This window comes from Cervus canadensis, chromosome 19 (genome assembly GCF_019320065.1).
Source record: "Cervus canadensis isolate Bull #8, Minnesota chromosome 19, ASM1932006v1, whole genome shotgun sequence".
Classification (NCBI taxonomy): domain Eukaryota; kingdom Metazoa; phylum Chordata; class Mammalia; order Artiodactyla; family Cervidae; genus Cervus; species Cervus canadensis.
The window spans coordinates 44,569,341-44,590,290 of record NC_057404.1 but is presented as its reverse complement, the minus strand read 5'-3'; the positions used below and the strand labels follow the sequence as shown (position 1 = coordinate 44,590,290).

Below are 20,950 nucleotides of genomic sequence, written 5' to 3'. Positions count from 1 at the left end.
TGTTTTCTAATAACCTTTCATATTATCTTAACACATTCACAATTTACCTTTCTCTAAGTTAAAAGTTTTTTAAATCTTTCATTTAGTCCCTCTTTTTATTCAACTACTTTATTATCTGTCTTGCTTAATACTGTACTCTCTTCCATTTCTTAGCCTTGACTTAAAACTTACAATTCAAACTGTATGTACACTACAGAGATATGTGACACTCATCAAATATTTCATATAGGGAAGATTAAGTAATGGTTCTTGTATGTTCTACTCTTTAAAGTTCATCTTGGTGTCACATTTGTTTCTTATAAATAATGCCACTATATTGCTGACTTATATTTGGCATATTATTCTCAAATATTTTTGTCATATTCTGTGAAACTATATTGTTTTATAACAAGCAAAAGTTATTTTCAAACAATTGTTTAGAGTTTCAGGATGAAGTCCCTCTAATGATTTTTTGGGAAAAAAACCTGGTTCATATTGGAAACATTGTCTTGGTATATATTCCATTACCTCTGGGAGAATTTTTGATATTCTGCCAGGATTATGGGTCTGCTATATTAAAGTAATATTTACTTTAAGGTTCCATAGGATCCTGAAGCTTTGGCAAACTCTAGTTTATGAAGTTTTGAAGGAGTTTCCTGAAGAAACTTGATAATTTTTTTTCCCCTAAATCATTGTAAACCTGACAAATTTTGTACTAATGTCAGACACTTTAAAATCTTTCATAGATATGGAGACTTGTGAATATCTAATTTAAAATTATTAATTAATGGAGTATGCACATTTTAGCATATTCTGATGATCTTTTATATTTAAAAAAAGTGCTATTGTGATATTATTATGCCTAGTTTACAGAGCAGGTATATGCTTTTCTACACAGGACAGATTTCTATTGAGAAAATGACAGTCTTTATATGAGACTTATTCATTTCTAATGGCCACATTGAGTCTTTGCTCAAGTTAACTAATTTAACATATGTTTAAGTTAGATGTGTATGTTTGAGATAGCGTTTTAGACACTGGTGATGCATTTTGAACAAGACCAAAATCTTTCCTGCCATCAGGAATTGTATTATCTAGTAAAGAACAAACACATTAGGTAAAAATGTATACCAATCCTTAGGATTTCAAATGAATGCTACAAAAGAAAAGTACATTGTGAAATGGATTATATTACAGGAGGCGTGAATTGATTTGGGGGGACCAGGAAAGTGTTTCTGGAGGAAATCACATTTAACTGTATAGTAATAATAATAGCTAACACTTAGTGATTCTTGTATGCCAGGTCCTTATTTTGTATTAACTCATTTCAACCTCACAACAGCTCTATGAGGTAGGTCCTTATTTTTCCCTCATTTTGCAGAAGAGGAAACCTTGGCATAGAGAGGTTAGCAAACTAATGAGTGTTAAACCTAAAATTTGAGCCCAGACCAAATAGTCTGTGCTCTTAATTACTGTGTTTCATGATAGGAGTTCACTGGGAGGAAAACAGGGAAGATCATCTTAGGCAATAGAAATCCATGTAATAGTACTTTAAGGCAGGAAAGGTGAAGGAAGACCAGTGCAACTGGAAGTTGGTGAGCAATACACGGAATAACAAAAAACAAGGCTAAACAGGGAGTTACATATTCAGTTTTATTAATTATTATTTTAGCACTTAGATTTTGGCATGAAAATATGTTGGAGGGCAGTAACAATTTATTGGAGATGATTGGTTAAGAGATTGTTTTAGTAATCTAGTAAGAAATGATGTTGGCTTGGACCCAGATTGTGGCAGATGAAGCAAACCACAGATTCTGTAGACATTTGAAAGATAGAAATAGCAGTGCCTTTTCTTTGGATTTGAGAAATGGAGATTACTCCCAAGTTTGTAGCCTGAGCAGCTAGCAGGATAGTGGTACCATTTACTGGTACTAAAGGGAAAGGCTTAAGGAGCAAACTATAAATTCAGTTTGAGTTCTGTTGAGTTTGAGGTGACTTTTATATTAAAGTGAGGAATTGGCTATGGAGTTTAAAAGAGAACTCTGGGCTTGAGGTAAAACTTAGGAGTTTTTCAGCCTTGGGAGTAAATAAGGAGAAAACAGGTGAAGACCCAGAATCAAAAGTGGAGGAACTAGAAGTATTTAAATTTGGGTAGAGGGGAAATTCCCTGGTGGTCCAGTGGTTAAGACTCAGTGCATTCACTGCTGTGGGTCTGAGTTCAGTCCCTGGTTGGGGAACTAAGATCCCACAAGCTGTGTGGTGCAGCCAAAAAATAAATAAATAAATAAATAAATTTGGTTAGAAGAGTTACCTGTCTACCGAGGAGACTAAGGAGAGGTGGCCAGTTAGGTGTAAGGAAAACTGACAGAAATACTGCTTCCCATTTTGGTTTTCGGATGGTATTATTTGCTTTTTCTTCTAGATCTTCATATTTGTGCTAAATCACTTGGAATTCAACTTTTCATGCTCTTTTCTGTATTGAATTAAAGATCTAGACCTTTTATTTCACAGCTTTCCTATTAATTTCCTTTAATTTTCCTATTAATTTCCTATTAATTTTCCTTTTTTTCTCTTCATTTCATGGTTTTTCAAATTTAATTTTCTTTAGGTTCCTGTTCAGATCACCTGGAGCTTTATTTTTTTCCCCTGAAAGTGATGGTATTCATTTGTAGTAGTTTAAATTTTGTGTTTCAGGTCATTCTATATAATGCCACCACCTCAGTTTGCGCTTCCAAGAAGTGATCCCTGCAGCATCCTGCCCTCACACTTCACATGGTTGCCTGTATACCATTGTCCGTCATCTCTTCTCTCAGCAGGCCAAACTTGACCTTACCTTGAACCAGTGTTTACTGAGAGTACTGCCTTTTACTGGATCTCCTCCTCTGAAATTTTTCCTGTCTTCTGCTCTCATTTTTCTACCTTTGCCATTTTTCATTTTCACCAAACCTCTATGTAGTCATCACTATTTCCAGTCTCTTTTACTTTACTTCTTTTTCTTGTCTTAGTTTGCCATCTGAGAAGGAAATGGCATTCCGCTCCAGTATTCTTGCCTGAAAAATCCCATGGACAGAGGAGCCTGGTGGGATACAATCCATAGAATCACAAAGGGTTGGACATGACTTAGCGACTAAACCACCACCACCATTTTGTGTTTACTTTCTTCCTTGTCTTTTAGAACTTATTTTGCATAGATATACATAGTACTACAATTTCTTTTAAAAACTTTATCTCTCCTGAAATAACCTTATCAAATTCCCAGCCACTTGTGAGCCCAATTGTGCCTTTCTCTGGTTCCTCCTATGTTGTCTCATCTAAAAAGAAAGAGCTTGTTGATCTGCTACTGTGTCAGACAATGCGTCAGTCAATAATTAACTAATGATTACATTAAAAATGTATGGACAGACCTTCAAAACTGTGCGACTTATTCTTAGACAGTTGATCTGTTGGAAAATAAAAATTCCATCATACTATATATTGTGCTCATGAAAATTTTATATTATTACTAATCTCAGCAGGCCTCATGATATTATAAACAATCCCAAGTTGATTTTCAGTTCTTTCTCCATAATTGTGATTCATAACATTTCTACTTTTCTCCAGTTTCTGAATTCAGTTTCAGAGACCTTATGTTTGAGGTCAGACTGTCAAGACAGCTTGTCCCTAGATCCCAGTCTCCCCTTCACTTCAAAATTTCTTTATATCTTCATCCAAGCTTTTTCTTCTGCTAGCCTGTGTCAGAAGAAGGATCACTTCTTTTTGCCAAAGGTAAACCTTTCCAGCTGTTTTTCCTAATGCACAGGGGAGAAATCGTAGAGAAAAAAACAAAATGAAGATTGTTATTTGCTGTATTGTTTTCTAACACATTTATCTTGTTATTCTAGATATCTGATTTTTATGTAGTTAATATAGACTTTGAAAAGCTCTTTTCAAATATCATTTGTACTATATGTTAATATCTTTAGTGGAGTATATTGTTACTAAAACATTGTATTAATCAAATATAAAGTGCATTTGGTTTTTTCTTTTTTTTTTCACTCAGAAAGATTGGTGGTGGTAGCTGAACACTGTGAACGGAGTCTAGAAGACTTGCTTCGTGAAGGGAAACCCGTGAGGTACTGTGTGTAGTATCAGGACAGTTAAATGAAAAGCAGAAATTGACAAACAAAAAGGCATTTTACCTAGAACTACAGGGACTTAGTTTCTTCTGTTACTTTTCTAATGATAAAATCTAGTTGTAAATTTTCATATTAGGAAAATTAATTCATAGGCCTCATAGAAATTCAGCATTGACATCATCCAGTGTTCAGCTTTTGTAGGCATTCTGCAAAGTACTTGATAAAAAATTACCTAAGAGGATATATGTGAAAACTTGAAATCTTTTTAGTAGTAAGCTTTTCTTTAGCATAGCTGAAGTTAAGAGTATTTTCCAGAGACAAGTACATGGTAACTTCTCACAGGATACTGGTGTTCCTAGGAACATGGTGAACTGTATAAACTAAGGCCACATTGAAGAATAGAGAGAGATAATATTCATGGCTTGTGTGTAATCTAATCATACAGTTTAAATTCAGTTATTTTCAATGACATATGAAATTTGCTATCTATCTCAGGCATTTTGGGCAAGAAAAATATGTGGTCTAAATTTTATTGTAAATGTACTATTAAATGAGCTTCTTCACTGATTTTCTGAAATTATCTTAAAATTATGAAAAATATTTTTAATTACTAAAATTGTACTAAAATATGAAGATGGGTTGCCTTGAGCTTTTATATGATTGTAAGTATCCATCCTACATTTAAGAAATATTCTTATTCTTGGTCAATACTTTTTAATCATTGCTATATTATAGATAATGATACATCTTTTTCAAGGGAGGAAAAATATGTGTCTTAATAATTGGTAGTAATTTAATAGCAGCAAAAGAAGTAAGTTGAATAAAAGTACTTTCATTGCTACTTTAAATGGTTTGGTTTAAGTGGTCTCTGGAATGCAAGATGCAGATATCAAATCCACTATTGCCTCCCTTGCTTTTTTAGAAAAATCTAATATGACCATAGTAATAAAAGAGAATTTTCTGTTTATTAAACATAACTTAGTAAATATGTTTTTACAGATATAACTTTTTCATGTCACAAATCTTTGATTGTATTTGTAAAAGAGCATATTGCTCTTTGCTCACCAATTTAAATTTATACTTTAATTTGTAGGCCACCTATTCTAAAATTTAAAAAAAAAGAAAAAAAAGAAAAGTCGTCATGAAAGTTCAGTTCAGTTGCTCAGTCATATCCGATACTTTGTGACCTCATGGACTGCAGCACGTCAGGCCTCCCTGTCCATCACCAACTCCCAGAGTTTACTCAAACTCATGTCTGTTGAGTCGGTGATGCCATCCAACCATCTCATCCTCTGTCGTCCCTTCTCCCAGCTTCGATCTTTCCCAGCATCAGGGTCTTTTCAAATGAGTCAGCTCTTCGTATGAAGTGGCCAAAGTATTGGAGTTTCAGCTTCAACATCAGCCCTTCTAATGAATATTCAGGACTTATTTCTTTTAGGGTGGACTGGTTGTATCTCCTTGCAATCCAAGGGACTCTCAAGAGTCTTCTCCAACACCACAGTTCAAAAGCATCAATTCTTCAGCACTCTGCTTTCTTTATAGTCCAACTCTCACATCCATACATGACCACTGGAGAAACCATAGCTTTGACTAGATGGACCTTTGTTGGCAAAGTAATGTCTCTGCTTTTTAATATGCTGTCTAGGTTGGTCATAACTTTTCTTCCAAGGAGTAAGCATCTTTTAATTTCATGGCAGCAGTCACCATCTGCAGTGACTTTGGAGCCCCCCAAAATAGTCTGTTACTGTTTCCAGTTTCCCCATCTATTTGCCATGAAGTGATGGGACCAAATGCTGTGATCTTAGTTTTCTGAATGTTGAGCTTTAAGCCAACTTTTTCACTCTCCTCTTTCACTTTCATCAAGAGGCTCTTTAGTTCTTCTTCACTTTCTGCCGTAAGGGTGATGTCATCTGCATATCTGAGGTTATTGAAATTTCTCCCAGCAATCTTGATTTGAGCTTGTGCTTCATCCAGCCCAGAGTTTCTTATGATGTACTCTGCATATAAGTAAATAAGCAGGGTGACAATATACAGCCTTGATGTACTCCTTTTCCTATTTGGAAACAGTCTGTTGTTCCATGTTCAGTTCTAACTGTTGCTTCCTGACACGCATAGACATTTCTCAAGAGGCAGGTCAGGTGGTCTGTATTCCCATCTCTTTCAGAATTTTCCACAGTTTGTGGTGATCTACACAGTCAAAGGCTTTGGCATAGTCAATAAAACAAAAATAGATGTTTTTCTGGAAGTCTTTTGCTTTTTTGATGATCCTGCAGATGTTGGCGATTTGATCTCTGGTTCCTCTGCCTTTTCTAAATCCAGCTTGAACATCTGGAAGTTCATGGTTCATGTATTGTTGAAGCCTGGCTTGGAGAATCTTGAGCATTACTTTACTAGCGTGTGAGAATAGTGCAATTGTGCGGTGGTTTGAGCATTCTTTGGCATTGTCTTTCTTTGGAATTGGAATGAAAACTGACCTTTTCCAGTTCTGTGGCCACTAGAGCTGCATGGTGCTGGAACGAGTGGCAGTGAGAAGATACCCCATGTCCAAGGTCAGGAGCGGCAGCTGATCTTAGCTGGAATGGGTGTGAGGAGATACCCCACATCCAAGGTCAGAGAAACCCCAGTAAGATGGTAGGCACTGGAACAGCTGTGAGGAGAAACCCAGGCCCAAGGGCAAAGGAGAAGCCCCAGCAAGATGGTAGGAGGGGTGAATTTGCATTTAGAATCAAACCCCGTTCCTGCCAGAGACACTCAGAGGGCTCAAACAAACCTCATGCACACCAGGACCCAGAGACCCCACAGAGACTAAGACTCCTAGGTAGAGGAGCCCCTTAAATTTGTGCCCAAGAGGTATCTCATTTGCCTCCTTGTAGTCCCAGCCCTGCCTTGGTATTCAATCAAGAAAATGCGTGTCCAACAAAATATTTGCACAGGAATGCTTCCAGAAACATGGTAGCCCCAAACTGGGAAGGACTCAAATGTCCATCAACGGGAGGATAGGTGAGCAGATGGCAGAATGTTAATCAACAATAAAATGGAATCAACTACTGATATACACAACATGATGAACCTTAGAAATATTATGGTGAGCAAAAGGCAGATACAAAAGTCATATTCTTCTATTTATATGAAGTTCTAAAACAATTAAAACTCATCTACGGTGGTAGATATAAAAACAGTGCTTGACCCTGGTTGGGAAGTGGGAATACAGGAACTGATTCCAAATGGCCTTGAGAGAACTTGCTGGGGAATGGAAATTTTTGCATCTTCATTGGGGTATTACTTACATAGTACATATTCTTGCAAAACTTGTCAAAATTCACTGACATATATACCTTAAGAACTTGCATTTCACCTATGTAAATTATACCTCAAAAATTTTTAAGAGCCTGTTGAGATATTTACTTGACTTGGATTGTGAGTCTCATATAGCAACAATATTTATTGTTAATGAAGGTGCTTCATCCAGGAACATACTATTGTATTTTCTTGTTTCTATAAGAAGAATTAGTATGAATTAATTATTGTTGGATAACAAACTACTTCAACACTTAGCAGCTTAAAACAGTAATAAGTCGCTCAGTCATGTCTGACTCTTTGCAACCCCGTGGACTGTAGCCCACCAGGTTCCTCTGTCCATGGGATTCTCCAGGCAAGAATACTGGAGTGGGTTGCCGTTTCCTTCTCCAGGGGATCTTCCCGACTCAGGGATCGAACCCAGGTCTCCCACATTGCAGGCAGATGCTTTAACCTCTGAGCCACCAGGGAAGCCCAAAACAGTAATAAGCATTTATCAATTTATATAGTTTCCCTGGGTCAAGAATTCAGGAATGTTTAGCTGAGTGGTTTTTTAGCTCAGGATCTCATGTCATTGCAGTCAGTGTATCAGCTGGGGCTGTAGTCATCTGAAACCTCTATTAGGGGTTCAGGATCTGTTTCTAAGTTAGCTCACTTATTTGGTGCCAGTTGTTGACAGGAGGTTTAATTTCCTCCCTATCTTGAGGGCCTTTCTACAAACCTCTTGGCTGAATTCTCCCAGTATGGTGGTTGGCTTCTGCTAGAGTGAGTGAGTGAGCGATCTAAGAGATGAAAGGGAACAAAGTGGAACCTGCAATGCCTTTTATGACCTCGCCTCAGGAGCCACACATCACTGTATCTTATTGGATACAAAGCTCAGCCATTAACTCTATTCATTTGGGAGAAGACAACACAAGAATGTGAATCCCAGGAATCCATGGGCATTGGGGGTCATCTTAGAGGCTGGCTATATGTCACCCTGCTTGTTTAACTTATATGCAGAGTACATCATGAGAAACGCTGGGCTGGAAGAAGCACAAGCTGGAATCAAGATTGCCGGGAGAAATATCAATAACCTCAGATGCAGATGACACTACCCTGATGGCAGAAAGTGAAGAGGAACTAAAAAGCCTCTTGATGAAAGTGAAAGAGGAGAGTCAAAAAGTTGGCTTAAAGCTCGACATTCAGAAAACTAAGATCATGGCATCTGGTCCCATCACTTCATGGGAAATAGATAGGGAAACAGTGGAAACAGGGTCAGACGTTATTTTTCGGGACTCCAAAATCACTGCAGATGGTGATTGCAGCCATGAAATTAAAAGACGCTTACTCCTTGGAAGGAAAGTTATGACCAACCTAGATAGCATATTAAAAAGCAGAGACATTACTTTGCCAACAAAGGACCATCTGGTCAAGGCTATGGTTTTTCCAGTGGTCATGTATGAATGTGAGAGTTGGACTGTGAAGAAAGCTGAGGGCCGAAAAATTGATGCTTTTGAACTGTGGTGTTGGAGAAGACTCTTGAGCATCCCTTGGATTGCAAGGTGATCCAACCAGTCCATCGTAAAGGAGATCAGTCCTGGGTGTTCATTGGAAGGACTGATGTTGAAGCTGAAACTCCAATACTTTGGCCACCTCATGCGAAGAGTTGACTCATTGGAAAAGACCCTGATGCTGAGGGGGTTGGAGGCAGGAGAAGGGGACGACAGAGGATGAGATGGTTGGGTGGCATCACTGACTCAATGGACATGAGTTTGGGTAAACTCCAGGAGTTGGTGATGGACAGGCAGGCCTGGTGTGCTGCGATTCATGGGGTCGCAAAGAGTTGGACACAACTGAGCGACTGAACTGAACTGAATCACAGAAGTCTTGAAGATCATACAAGTATTAAAAAAAATCTGGGGGTGGGGAATAGGAATGAAATACTAAATCAACATTAACACTAACTGAAAAATAAAGTTCCCAAAATTATTCAGTACTCATTTAGAGCACTTGGGATGGAAGAAAGGAAGAAGTTTACACCAGGAAGAGGGGATAAACAAGGGAATATCCAGAAGTACCAGAGGACATAGCTCTGCTACAACTGGAATTGCTTTACATCATCTAAATTGATGTTACCCAAGGTCTTATGCTCCCAGCCATTCCTGAGAACTCTGTAAACCATGGGCAGAGTAGTTCTCTGTCATCAGTAACTGTAGATTACTGATGCTAGTACCTGTAGGATATTCCTTCTGATCTCCACGTTTCCTTCTCTACCCATATGCTGATACGTCCTTCTTGGACTTACTAAAAGAACTGAAGGAGAGAGAAGCTGGTGACTTAGAAGACAAATTTCCGTTTTCATCATTTTATCTCAACTCTGTCCTTTTACTTTATTTACACTTGCACTGTGTAAGGACACAATTACCATCGTTTTACCAATAAGATTAAATCCATTAACTCATGAAAAGTTTTACTTTTCTGTTCCTGTCATTGTTTATCCTGTTTTAGAGATAATAAATCTCATAACGTTACATACCATTAGTCTCAACAGTGTACAGGTATAAAGAAGTCACCTTTCTTTAATGCCTTTGTATATGTCTTCATGAGGATAAAATGTTATAGGTGGCTGCATATTCTTTGAGTAGTTAGTGGAACATCAGTAGGATTAAGTGCAAATTTCATATTGTCTTTCATGCCATTTACATCATCTTTCTCATTTATTTAAAAGAGAGTCCGTGATAGTCTTACAGGTCTTTGTAATTTCTTCAAGTAAGATATGTTTAAACATTTATGTAAAGTACTTTTAAAAATAATTTTGGCGCTAGTTAAAATTCAATATTTCCCTTGCTTGTTTTGAAATATATCATTCAGCACTTGCCACCTCTGAGTAAAAATGCTTCTGTCGGGTTCAGTTCCAAGTTGTTATCTGATCTATCCATCTAAATTAGCTTTGTTGTAAACTATTTGACTTTCCACATATTTGGATTACTTTTGTCTCCAGTAACAGAGCCATTTCATGTGCAGAGTTGATGTGCTGCAATTTTAATTAATTCTATAACTTGTTTATGGAAAGTGAGAAGATGTTCTTATGGCTTATAAATCAGTTCTTTCCCTTAACTGCCAAAAGTAAGCATCCTGCACCTGTAAGAAAGGCTGATGTAAAGTAAACAGGAAATCTATTTAGATGGGTTTGCTATTTGAGACCCATGATTTTTACTTGTCCATCTGTCTCTGTTGCAAAACTGTTAAGTTTTCACTTGTTTGGTAGCTATTTGCAGTTAATTATCCAAACTTAAGCATCATTTAAGGCATAGATCTTACTGGATTTATATTTTAAAGAATATTTTGCATCTTCTGTAAAATCATTGGTTCAGGGGATAGACTAATGAAAACTGGAAACTTAGAGTAAGAGTCTGGTGTCAATTTATTCACTAATTTTTTTCACAATAAATTTAGTATCTTTAAAGCAATATGTGTACCAAAACATAATGGTAGTAATTTGTATCACAACTGTATTATAATTTAAGACTATCTGGAGTTTTCAGATCTCACTAGATAATTGTGTTCTCTTTATAATTTTAATAGCCATAAAATGCTTTCGAGAATTCATGTTATCCAAACCAAAGATAATAATTTTGTACTATGACTTGGAGCTAATTGAGTCAGTCTTTTATGAATTAATGTTATTTGTGAGGTTAGTTTGCTAGCTTGGCTTGAAAGAGAAAACTCATAATTTTCTTTACAATCTGTTCAAGCTTAAATCTAAGGAATTAATTTTTGGAGTTTGCTGCTCTCTTTTCAGTGGCTTTTATATGTTACTTGTGCCAGAGTTCTCTCTTGCCAGTATTCTCTCCAGTTTCAGTTAAATGATCAAAATTATTTTCTGGAAACATAGAAGCATGGAATTCAATTAAACTCCTATAACCAGTACGTTTCAAGGAAAAAAAAATAAATAGTGTTTGAAAGATTTGTTTGAAGTCATCTCATATCTAGTGCCTGTGAATCTATTTAATTGCTACCCTAAAGCCAGATTCAAGATACTGAAAAGTGGAAAATTTTAAACTATATCTCATTTCTAAAATATTTTCCAGAGAATGTTAAAAAAGAGATAACACCTTTGTCACTCCCATTAAAATGAGCATGAAGAAAATGGTTTGCCTTTTAAGTCTAGGTGTTATTTGGAAAGTATTTCCCGTTTGTGTTATTCAGATCATGTACTTTTTCTTAATCTATAAAAGCGCCAGCAAGTAGAGTTCATAGACAGATATTCAGCAGAGTTTTGGTGCTTGAGGTAAAGTTCCCGCATTGTCCTTAAATTTGCAAGTGAAGTCAGGGTAAGTAGTGCAGGCATATTTCTTTAATAAAAGGTAGTTTGTCATATGTTTTTAGGGTTATGGTTTTGAAAATTTACCAGAGAAACATCAGCATTGCAGAGGTTATACGTGAAACTTTGATGGGAAGCAGGCTATGTCTGCAGTTGTTCACTAGCTTGATGGAAAACATGATCTGACTTTCTCGATGAGTAAGTTTTATTTGCCCATATTAAAAGACTGCTTACTCACTGACTTAGATACTCCAAAAGTTTTTTGAACACATTCTAGAATATGTTCCACAGATGGATGAGTGAGCCACAGGTCATTGTCATCAGAAATAGGTAGTAGATACTTTTATTTTAGAATATAACCTGATAGTAGAAGTTAAGACTTCTGTATACATTTTTTGCCTTCAAGGGCCCTAGTTTCAGAATGCATTAGAAATTACAGTACAGTCAAGTAACTAAGCTGCTGCTGCTAAGTCGCTTCAGTCGTGTCCGACTCTGTGCAACCCCACAGACGGCAGCCCACCAGGCTCCGCCATCCCTGGGATTCTCCAGGCAAGAACACTGGAGTGGTTGCCATTTCCTTCTCTAATGCATGAAAGTGAAAAGTGAAAGTGAAGTCACTCAGTTGTGTCCGACTCTTCGCGACCCCATGGACTGCAGCCTACCAGGCTCCTCTGTTGATGGGATTTTCCAGGCAAGAGTACGGGAGTTGGTTGCCATTGCCTTCTCCAAAGTAACTTAGAGATTTATATAATTGATATATATATATTTTTCTAGGTTTACTTGTTTTGTTTAAAGACATATTCTCCAGGCAAGAATACTGGGGTGAGTGGGTTGCCTCCTCAGGGTATCTTCCTCCAGGGGATCTTCCCAACCCGGGAATCAAACCCAGGTCTCCTGCATTGTGGACAGATTCTTTACCATCTGAGCCACCAGGGAAGCCCAAAAGACAGAAAATAGTGCCCCCAAAAGATGCTTTTCACTCAGGCATGGCATCTTGCAGCTATCTTTCATTTTCTCTCTCTTTTGTACTGTTTACCCCATTTGTCACTGAGTATTGTTCATACACCCTTGGTGATATTTCTTATCACTGCTGTCCTCTACATTCTTTAGTTCAGGCCTTAATTAACGGAGTTTGGCTATTGCATTGCAGCATTCTCTCAACTGGTCTTACTGCCTTTAGTTTTGCCACACTCCAGTTGCTTCTCCTTTCTGCTGCTGTCAGAGCATTGTTAACGATGAGTTCATGCTACATGGCTTCCGTTGTGTCCAACTCTTTGAAACCCTGTGGACTTCTGCTTGCCAGGCGCCTCTGTCTGTGGGACTCCCCAGCAGGAATACGGGAGTGGGTTGCCATTTGCATTCCTGCTAAAAACATCTGGTGGCTCTGCGTGTGTGTGTTTGTGTGTGTGTGAAGAAAATGCATATTGTAGCCACTGGATTTGCCTTCAAACTCTCTAAATTATTTCCAAAGAGTGTCTGAGTTTCTCAAGTAGTTTTTACTGTTGCCATTATGTGATTGAAGAGATTGAGTGCCACAGAATTGAAATGTACCAAGAATACCAAGCTGTCTTTTTGCCCAGTGGTATATCTCCAGTCTTTGACACAATGTACATAACACTTCTTCAAGTAATTCACTTACCTCTGTCCCCTTCTGTACCATATCACTGAACCAAAGCAAAAACTATGTTTTCTCCAAATTCTTTCTTTACATTGTATCTCTAATTGTAAGGTACCTTTCCCCTTCTAGCTTATAATTATTTTCCTGCAGTTGTTTAATTAAGGAAGGTATAGCTTCCTTTAATTTTCTGTACATTTTAACATGCATACAATATTTTTAAATTTTTCTGTTTTCCAAAGTTGTTAGCATAAGAGTTTACGTATAGTTAATGTGTTATAAATTAACTGTTGAATGAACTAATTTTTTAGTTTAGTCATGCAGTTGAATTCTGATTTCCGATTATTTTCCTTTTAATCGTGTATCATAATTCTGCTTCCCAAACAAATGGGTTTCGGTGAAAGTATGATATAAATGTTTCTTAGCAACTTATTATTTTATTGGAAACACATTTATTTCCAAGATTTATGGTTTTCTTTAAAAATGGAGGGCTTCCCAGTTGATGCTACTGGTAAAGAATCTGCCTGCGATGCAGGAGACATAGAGACGCAAGTTTGATCCCTGGGTCAGGAAGGTCTCCTGGAGAAGAGAACGACTACCCACTTCAGTATTCTTGCGTGGAGAATTCCATGGACAGAGGAACCTGGCAGGCTACTGGGGTCATAAAGAGTCAGACACAACTGAGTGACTAAATTTTTTTTTTACTGGAATGATCAGAGAAGACAAACTGTCGATTTCCTTTCTCATGACTCTGGAGAAGAATTCACTTCTAAGCTTATGCAGGTTGTTGGCAGAATTCAGTTCCTTGCAATTGTAGGACTGATTTCCCCGTTTTCCTTGATTACTATCAGTGAGGGGCTCTCTCAGCTTCTAAAAGTCATCTCATTCCTTATCATGTGACTGTCTCCATCTCCAAAGCCAACAATGGAGAATATCCCTTGTATCACATCTTGCTCATTGCACGCTTATTCCCATTGTTGGTAGAGTTTAGTTCCACACACTTGTAGGACTGAGATCCCTGTTTCCTTGCTGGCTGTTGGCCTAAATCATCTTAACTTTCAGAGGCTGCCACCATTCCTAGGTCTCTAACCTCTAGATCCAGATTTCAAGGACTCCTGTGATGAGTTCAGCTACACCATAGAATATAACATGATCATTAAAGTAAAATCTACCCTATTCATCATCTTGGGGATTATGCCAGGTGGACATCAGAAAGTTTGCATTTGGGGAACCATTTAGAATCCTGTCTACCACAATTTTGTTAGTAAAAATTTGAGAAAAAAATTTTAATTTTATAGCAAGTGTCATTTGGCATTCTCTTTTGTATTAGTAAGACATTTTGGCTGAGAAGGTGGGAACTGTGATGTGTCCAGGGTCACCATTTCCCAGCTTCAGTGATTCAATAGAAGCACTCGCAGAACTCAGATGTTATTTTACTCGTGGTTTCATTACACTCACTGCAGCAAAGCGGTACAAAGCGAAATCCAACAAAGAGAAAACTATAGGGCAAGATAATGGCAGAAACCAGGCCCAAAGCTTTCCAGAGTTTCTCTCCCAGGAGAGTTGTAGAAGATGTACTTAATTTCTCCAACAAAAAAATTGTGATAGTATGTGCAAACTATTGCCTATTAGAGAAACTTGTCTGAGCCTAGGAGTGAGGAATTTTATTGGTGGTTGGTCACAGAGGTACATAACACCTGTGTGACTGATTGCAGTTAATGATGCTCCAGACCCCCCTCCCCAGAAGGAAAGCAGGTGTTTAACATAAATCACAGTGTTTGCACATGCTATTTAGACAAGCCAGAGTGATTCAAGGCCTCAAATGGGCAAAACTTATCAGTTAAGTATTCCAAGAGCATAATTCCCTGAAGCACACAAAGGGCCAGCTAGGAAAATAGGCACCTTTGGGAGAATGTGCAAGATTTGAGATTGATGAGAGATTCCTTTATGGGGAAGTATTAAAGTAGATTTTATAGCTACTCCAGTAATTCATGAAATATGTTGTGACTGTAGACCAATGGTTGCTGGTCTTGCTCAGTTAGGGTTTGTGTAAAGACTCTTTTTTCACTCATCAGCAAAGTATTAGCTCTCCTTTGTTACTGAAACATATTGCCACAAACGTAGCTGCTTAAAACAACACAAATTCATTATCTCATGGTTCTGTAGATCAAAAGTCTGTTGGGTTTGGGTGGATTCTCTGCTTCAGGTCTGGCAAAGCCAAAATCAAAGTGTTGACAGGGGTGTATTTCCTCTAGAGGCCCTAAGGAAGAATCCATTTCCAGGCTTATTCCCGTTGTTGGTAGTATTTAGTTCCACACAAATGTAGGACTGAGATCCCTGTTTCCTTGCTGGCTGTTGGCCAGGAATTGTCCTTAGCTTCTGGAGGCTACCACCATCCCCTGGCTTATGGCCCCATTCCATCATCTTCAAAGCTAGTAGCATCAGGCCCACTTCTTCTGAGGCTTCGAATCTCTGATCTCTTTGGCCACTCTGTCTGACTTTTCTGCTCTGCTTTTCTACTTTAAGGGTTCATGTGATTACTGTGGCCCACCTGGAAAATTTGAGGTACTCTCCCTATTTAAAATTAGCTGATTAGCAACCTAATTCCATCTGCAAAGACCCTTTACAGCTGTATCTAGACTGGTGGTTGAATTAAAACCCTGGTGACAAGAATCTTGGGAGGATTCTGCGTACTACATTCTTTAAACAAGTAATTGCCAAAGTTTTCCCTCCTCGTTTGTATCTGAATTCCTATTGTATTCCTCAATTGTATCTGAGTTCGTATTGTTAATTATACCTCAATTTCTGAAAAGATAAATGAGGAAATTCCATGGCAGTCCAGTGGTTAGAACTCTGTGCTTTCCCTGCTGTGGGCCCAGGTTCTGTCCCTGGTCAGGAAAGTAAGATCCCACAAGCTGTGTGGCATGGCTAAAAAAAAAAAGATAAATGGTTAATTAATTAATTAAGCAATAATGCTTTCAACATGTATAAGCATGTTTAACTTCTATATTGTTGTCAAAAGAATTTTTTTCTGAGTCATTCAAGTTGTCAGTTACCTTAAGGGAAAAAAAAAATCAACCTTTAATAAGGTTTAAATTCAAACTTTATTATATGCCATTTTCTAGAATTATAGTCAAGAGTAAAGTAAACCCTTTGTTAATATAAAATTCCTTTTGTGGAGAGGGAGCTGCTTCAGTGTCTGTGTACAAAAAGGCTGGCCAGATACCATATAAATATGTTGATATAGAGTGCTGACCTGTTGTTTTCCATTAGAAACATTTTTTTAAATTTTTTAGACGAAATATATCTTCAATTGAAAGTTTTAGTGAAGTAATAGGTGCATGCTATTTTTTTTTTCACTTATTTTTATTAGTTGGAGGTTAATCACTTTACAGTACCACAGTGGGTCTTGTCATACATTGACATGAATCAGCCATGGATTTACATGATTCCCCATCCCGATCCCCCCTCCCACCTCCCCCTCTACCCAATCCCTCTGGGTCTTCCCAGTGCACCAGGCCCGAGCACTTGTCTCATGCCTCCAACCTGGGCTGGTGATCTGTTTCACTATAGATAATATACATGTTTCGATGCTGTTCTCTCGAAACATCCCACCCTCGCCTTCTCCCACAGAGTCCAAAAGTCTGTTCTGTACATCTGTGTCTCTTTTTCTGTTTTGCATATAGGGTTATCATTACCATCTTTCTAAATTCCATATATGTGTTCGTATGCTGTAATGTTCTTTATCTTTCTGGCTTACTTCACTCTGTATAATGGGCTCCAGTTTCATCCATCTCATTAGAACTGATTCAAGTGAATTCTTTTTAATGGCTGAGTAATATTCCATGGTGTACATGTACCACAGCTTCCTTATCCATTTGTCTGCTGATGGGCATCTAGGTTGCTTGCATGTCCTGGCTATTATAAACAGTGCTGCGATGAACATTGGGGTGCACGTGTCTCTTTCAGATCTGGTTTCCTCGGTGTGTATGCCTAGGAGTGGGATTGCTGGGTCATAAGGCGCATGCTATTTTGATAGAAAGCATGAGCGAGTGCACAAGAGTAAGGAACTAGAGTGAGGAAGAAAGAGAAGACTGGATTTGGGATGGGGAATATTTGTAATAGAGATTATAAACTCATTTGAGGTCAGGCAGGTAATTTAAGTGAGTAAAGTGTACCGAACTTGAAACTGGGTTAAACTGGGAAGCAGGTAACATTGAAAAGAGGCATCTAATCTTCATTCAGGAGCTGCAGCCCCATGTTACCTTTTGAGAATGTGTCCTGGTGTTACCTTCTCTTTCAGATTTTCTAAAGGACTTAGATTCTGGATTCTTATATGAGAACCTCTGAATTTCTTAACATTTTCAACTAGTTAAAAAGTTTTAAAACACCATGATCCAAGCAAAACAAAGTAATAAGCTAAATTTGGCCAATGGACAGCCAGTTTACAATAGCTGATCTAAGAAGCTAAGTTATTGCTGGCAGATACTTTACGCTTTATCTGATTTAAATGAATGGGGGTCATGGTGAAAAGAAGGGAAAAGTACGGGGTTTTCTTTTTAACTTTTAAGAGTTAAAAGTTATTTAACACATTGGAAAGAAAAGGTGAAATATCTGGATTTTCTGATTTTACTAGTGTGGTGGGAATTATATGCTTGTAAAAGACTGTTTTTTCTTTTAATAATAGAATGATCTGAGAATGATAGGACCCATCTGTGTTGGAAATTATTTTCACCTATGAAAACTTTCTGCTTTAAAAAAAGTCTGTATAGCTTCAGTGGTCAACTGTCACAGCATTTTTCCCATTTACTCATTGTTTTGGCTCCTATTAAGCAAGTTAATTCCTTCAGTGAGTGAGGACATTTCAGTAAACTAACTCAGGAAATAGGAGTTACACTGACTTTAAGGGAACACCTTTAATTTTATTCTGTGGTATTATCTATACCCATGAAAAGCAAAAGAAGGAGCAGATAGTAATGAAATTAACCAGTCCAATTTCCTATTGGGAAATGTTTGAAAACCAGAAACTGCTGAGTTTATAAAGTTTATAAACTGCTGAGTTGATAAATTATAAGATGTCAACACAAAGGAAGACAAATAAGTCTCTAAGAAGCTCAGAGGGTACTTTTTATTGTCTTTATTTTTATCTTTGTTTTTTTTACTATTTTTTTAAAATGACTGTGGTAGTGGTTATAATATACATCCTTAATTTATCATAGTCTTCCATGAATTAATATTATGCCAGCTCATATATAATGTTGGAATCTTACATAACAATATACTTCTATTCACCGTTCTCCTATCCTTTGGTATTGTTGTCATACATTTTACAGTCTATATTAAAGACCTTGAGAAATGAGGAAAAAAATTCTTTTGCATTTAATCACATATTTACCATTTCCTGAACTCTTAATTCCTTTCTTTTGATCCATGTTTCCATGTGGTATCATTTTTCTTCAGTCTGAAAAACTTCCTTTAAACTTTCTTTTAGTTCAAGTCTGACATAGGCAAATTCTTACAGATTTCAGTCACCTGAAAATGTCTTTATATCACCTTAAATTTTTTACTGGTTAATATTTTATTATTAAAAATTTAAAACATAGCAAAGTTGAAAGAATTGTACAATATACCTATATCCTAAAATTAACATTTTTCCATCTTTTGCCTTATCATATAACTGCCCATCACACTACCTGCTCATTAATTCGTTCTGTTACTTTGATGTGTTTCAAAGTCAGCTGCACTGTAAGTGAACTTTAACCCTAACTCTTTCAGCATGTGTATCACTGAGTGTAATTCAGTATGTATTTATGATTTCTTTTTAGGTAAAGTTTATACTCAGTGAAGTATGAACACTTGTGTATCATTTGATGGGTTTTGAACAATAAATGCATCTCTGTAACCCCAATACACATCAAGATTAGGTCACTACCATCACCCTAGAAATTTTCCTAGTGTCCCTTCCCAGTAAATCTTTGCAATTAACCCTACCCTTACCTCCCAGAGGCAACCACTTTTCTGATTTTTCCCCCTAAGATTAGTTTTGCTTATTTCAGCACTTTATAAAGTTAGAATTATACAGTATATACCTTTTTATGTAAAGATTCTTTCTTTTACCCAAATGTTTCTAAGAGGCATCTAAATGGTTTCATGTACTTATCTCATTCCTTTTTTTATTGTTGAAATGCATTATATTTTATTAATATGCATTTAGCAATTATCCCTTTATGAACTCCTGGGAAATTTCCAGGTTTTTGGCTATTATAACAAGTTGCTGTGAATGTTCTCATAAGTCTTTTTTTTTGTGGGCAGATGTTTTCATATCTCTGGGTATATATGTAGCAGTAAAATTGATGGCTTATATATGTATAAGCATATGTGTCTGTATATGTATTTATATAAGTGTATAATTAATACTATTAGAAACCACCAGACCTTTTCCCAAAGTTTTGTACCTTTTACATTTCTGCTTATGGTGTATGAGGGCTCTAGTTCCTCCATATCCTTGTCAGCAGTTAAGGTTTCATTCTTTTAGTCATTGTAGTGAGTATAAAGTGGCATCTCACTGTAGATTTAATTTGCATTTCCATGATGACTAAAGATGTTGAGCGCTTTTTGTGTACTTATTTAGCATTCATATCTTGACTTAGATATCTGTTCAGTTTGAGGGATCCCATTTTTAAGTGGGTTATTTGCCTTTTTATTACTGATTCATAGTCATTCTTTGTACCTTCTCTATATTCTCCATAAACATGCTTTGCTAGATATTTTATGCAGGTATTTTCTGCCAATCTGACTTGCCTATTCTTAAGGTGTATCTTGATAAACAGAGTGATTATTTATAATGAAGTGTAACATATTGATTTTTTCTTTCATGGTTATTGTATTTTGAGAAACCTTTACCTCTTCCCAAGTCATAAAGATATTCTCATATGTTTTCTCCTAGAAGCATTATAGTTTTAGATTTTATGGTGGATCTTTGATCTTTCTCAATTTAATATTTGTATATGGTGTTCAAGTTCAGCTTTTGCCATATGGATGTACAGTTGTTCCAACTCTATTTGTTTAGAAGATTTTTCTTGTCCCATTGGATTGCTTTAGTGTTCTTATTGAAAAATAAATGGCCATGTAATTGTAGTTCTGTTTCTGGCCTTCTATTTTGTTTCATTTACCTCTCTTTCTATCCTTATGCCAGCACCATACTGTCTTAATTATGCTAACTTTATAGTAAATCTAGAGTCAGGACATAAAAGTTTCCAAACTTTGTTCTTTTGTTTCAAGATTGCTTTAACTATCTTTGGTTGTTTGCATTTCCAGATATATTTTATAATAAGTGTCTCAGTTTCTGAAAATGTCTGTTGGTATTCTGATTGAGATTGCATAGCATCTACAGACCAATTTGGGAACAACTGACATCTTAACAATATTGTCTTCCAATAAATGAACATGTTGTTTCTCTCCAAATTTTTAAGTCTTCTTTAATTTTTCTGAGCAATATTTTATAGTTTATAATGTAGATTTCTTGTTCTTTTGTTAAATATATTCCAAACTATCTTAGGTTTTGTTGTGATTATATTTATTACAAAATTGTTTTATCTTCCTTGTTCTGCTGACTCATGTGTAAAAATGCAAGCAGCA

The 20,950-nt window shown here is 36.8% G+C and overlaps 1 protein-coding gene across 3 annotated transcripts in view; it reads left to right on the top strand.

The window, feature by feature from the left end:
- Positions 1-20,950, top strand: part of TBCK (TBC1 domain containing kinase) — a 195,277-nt gene that overhangs the window by 12,958 nt on the left and 161,369 nt on the right. For all 3 annotated transcript variants that reach the window (XM_043438214.1, XM_043438215.1, XM_043438216.1), the window contains exon 3: positions 4,019-4,091. In XM_043438214.1, the coding sequence (XP_043294149.1) occupies positions 4,019-4,091 (73 nt within the window). The remainder of the gene's footprint in view (positions 1-4,018; positions 4,092-20,950) is intronic.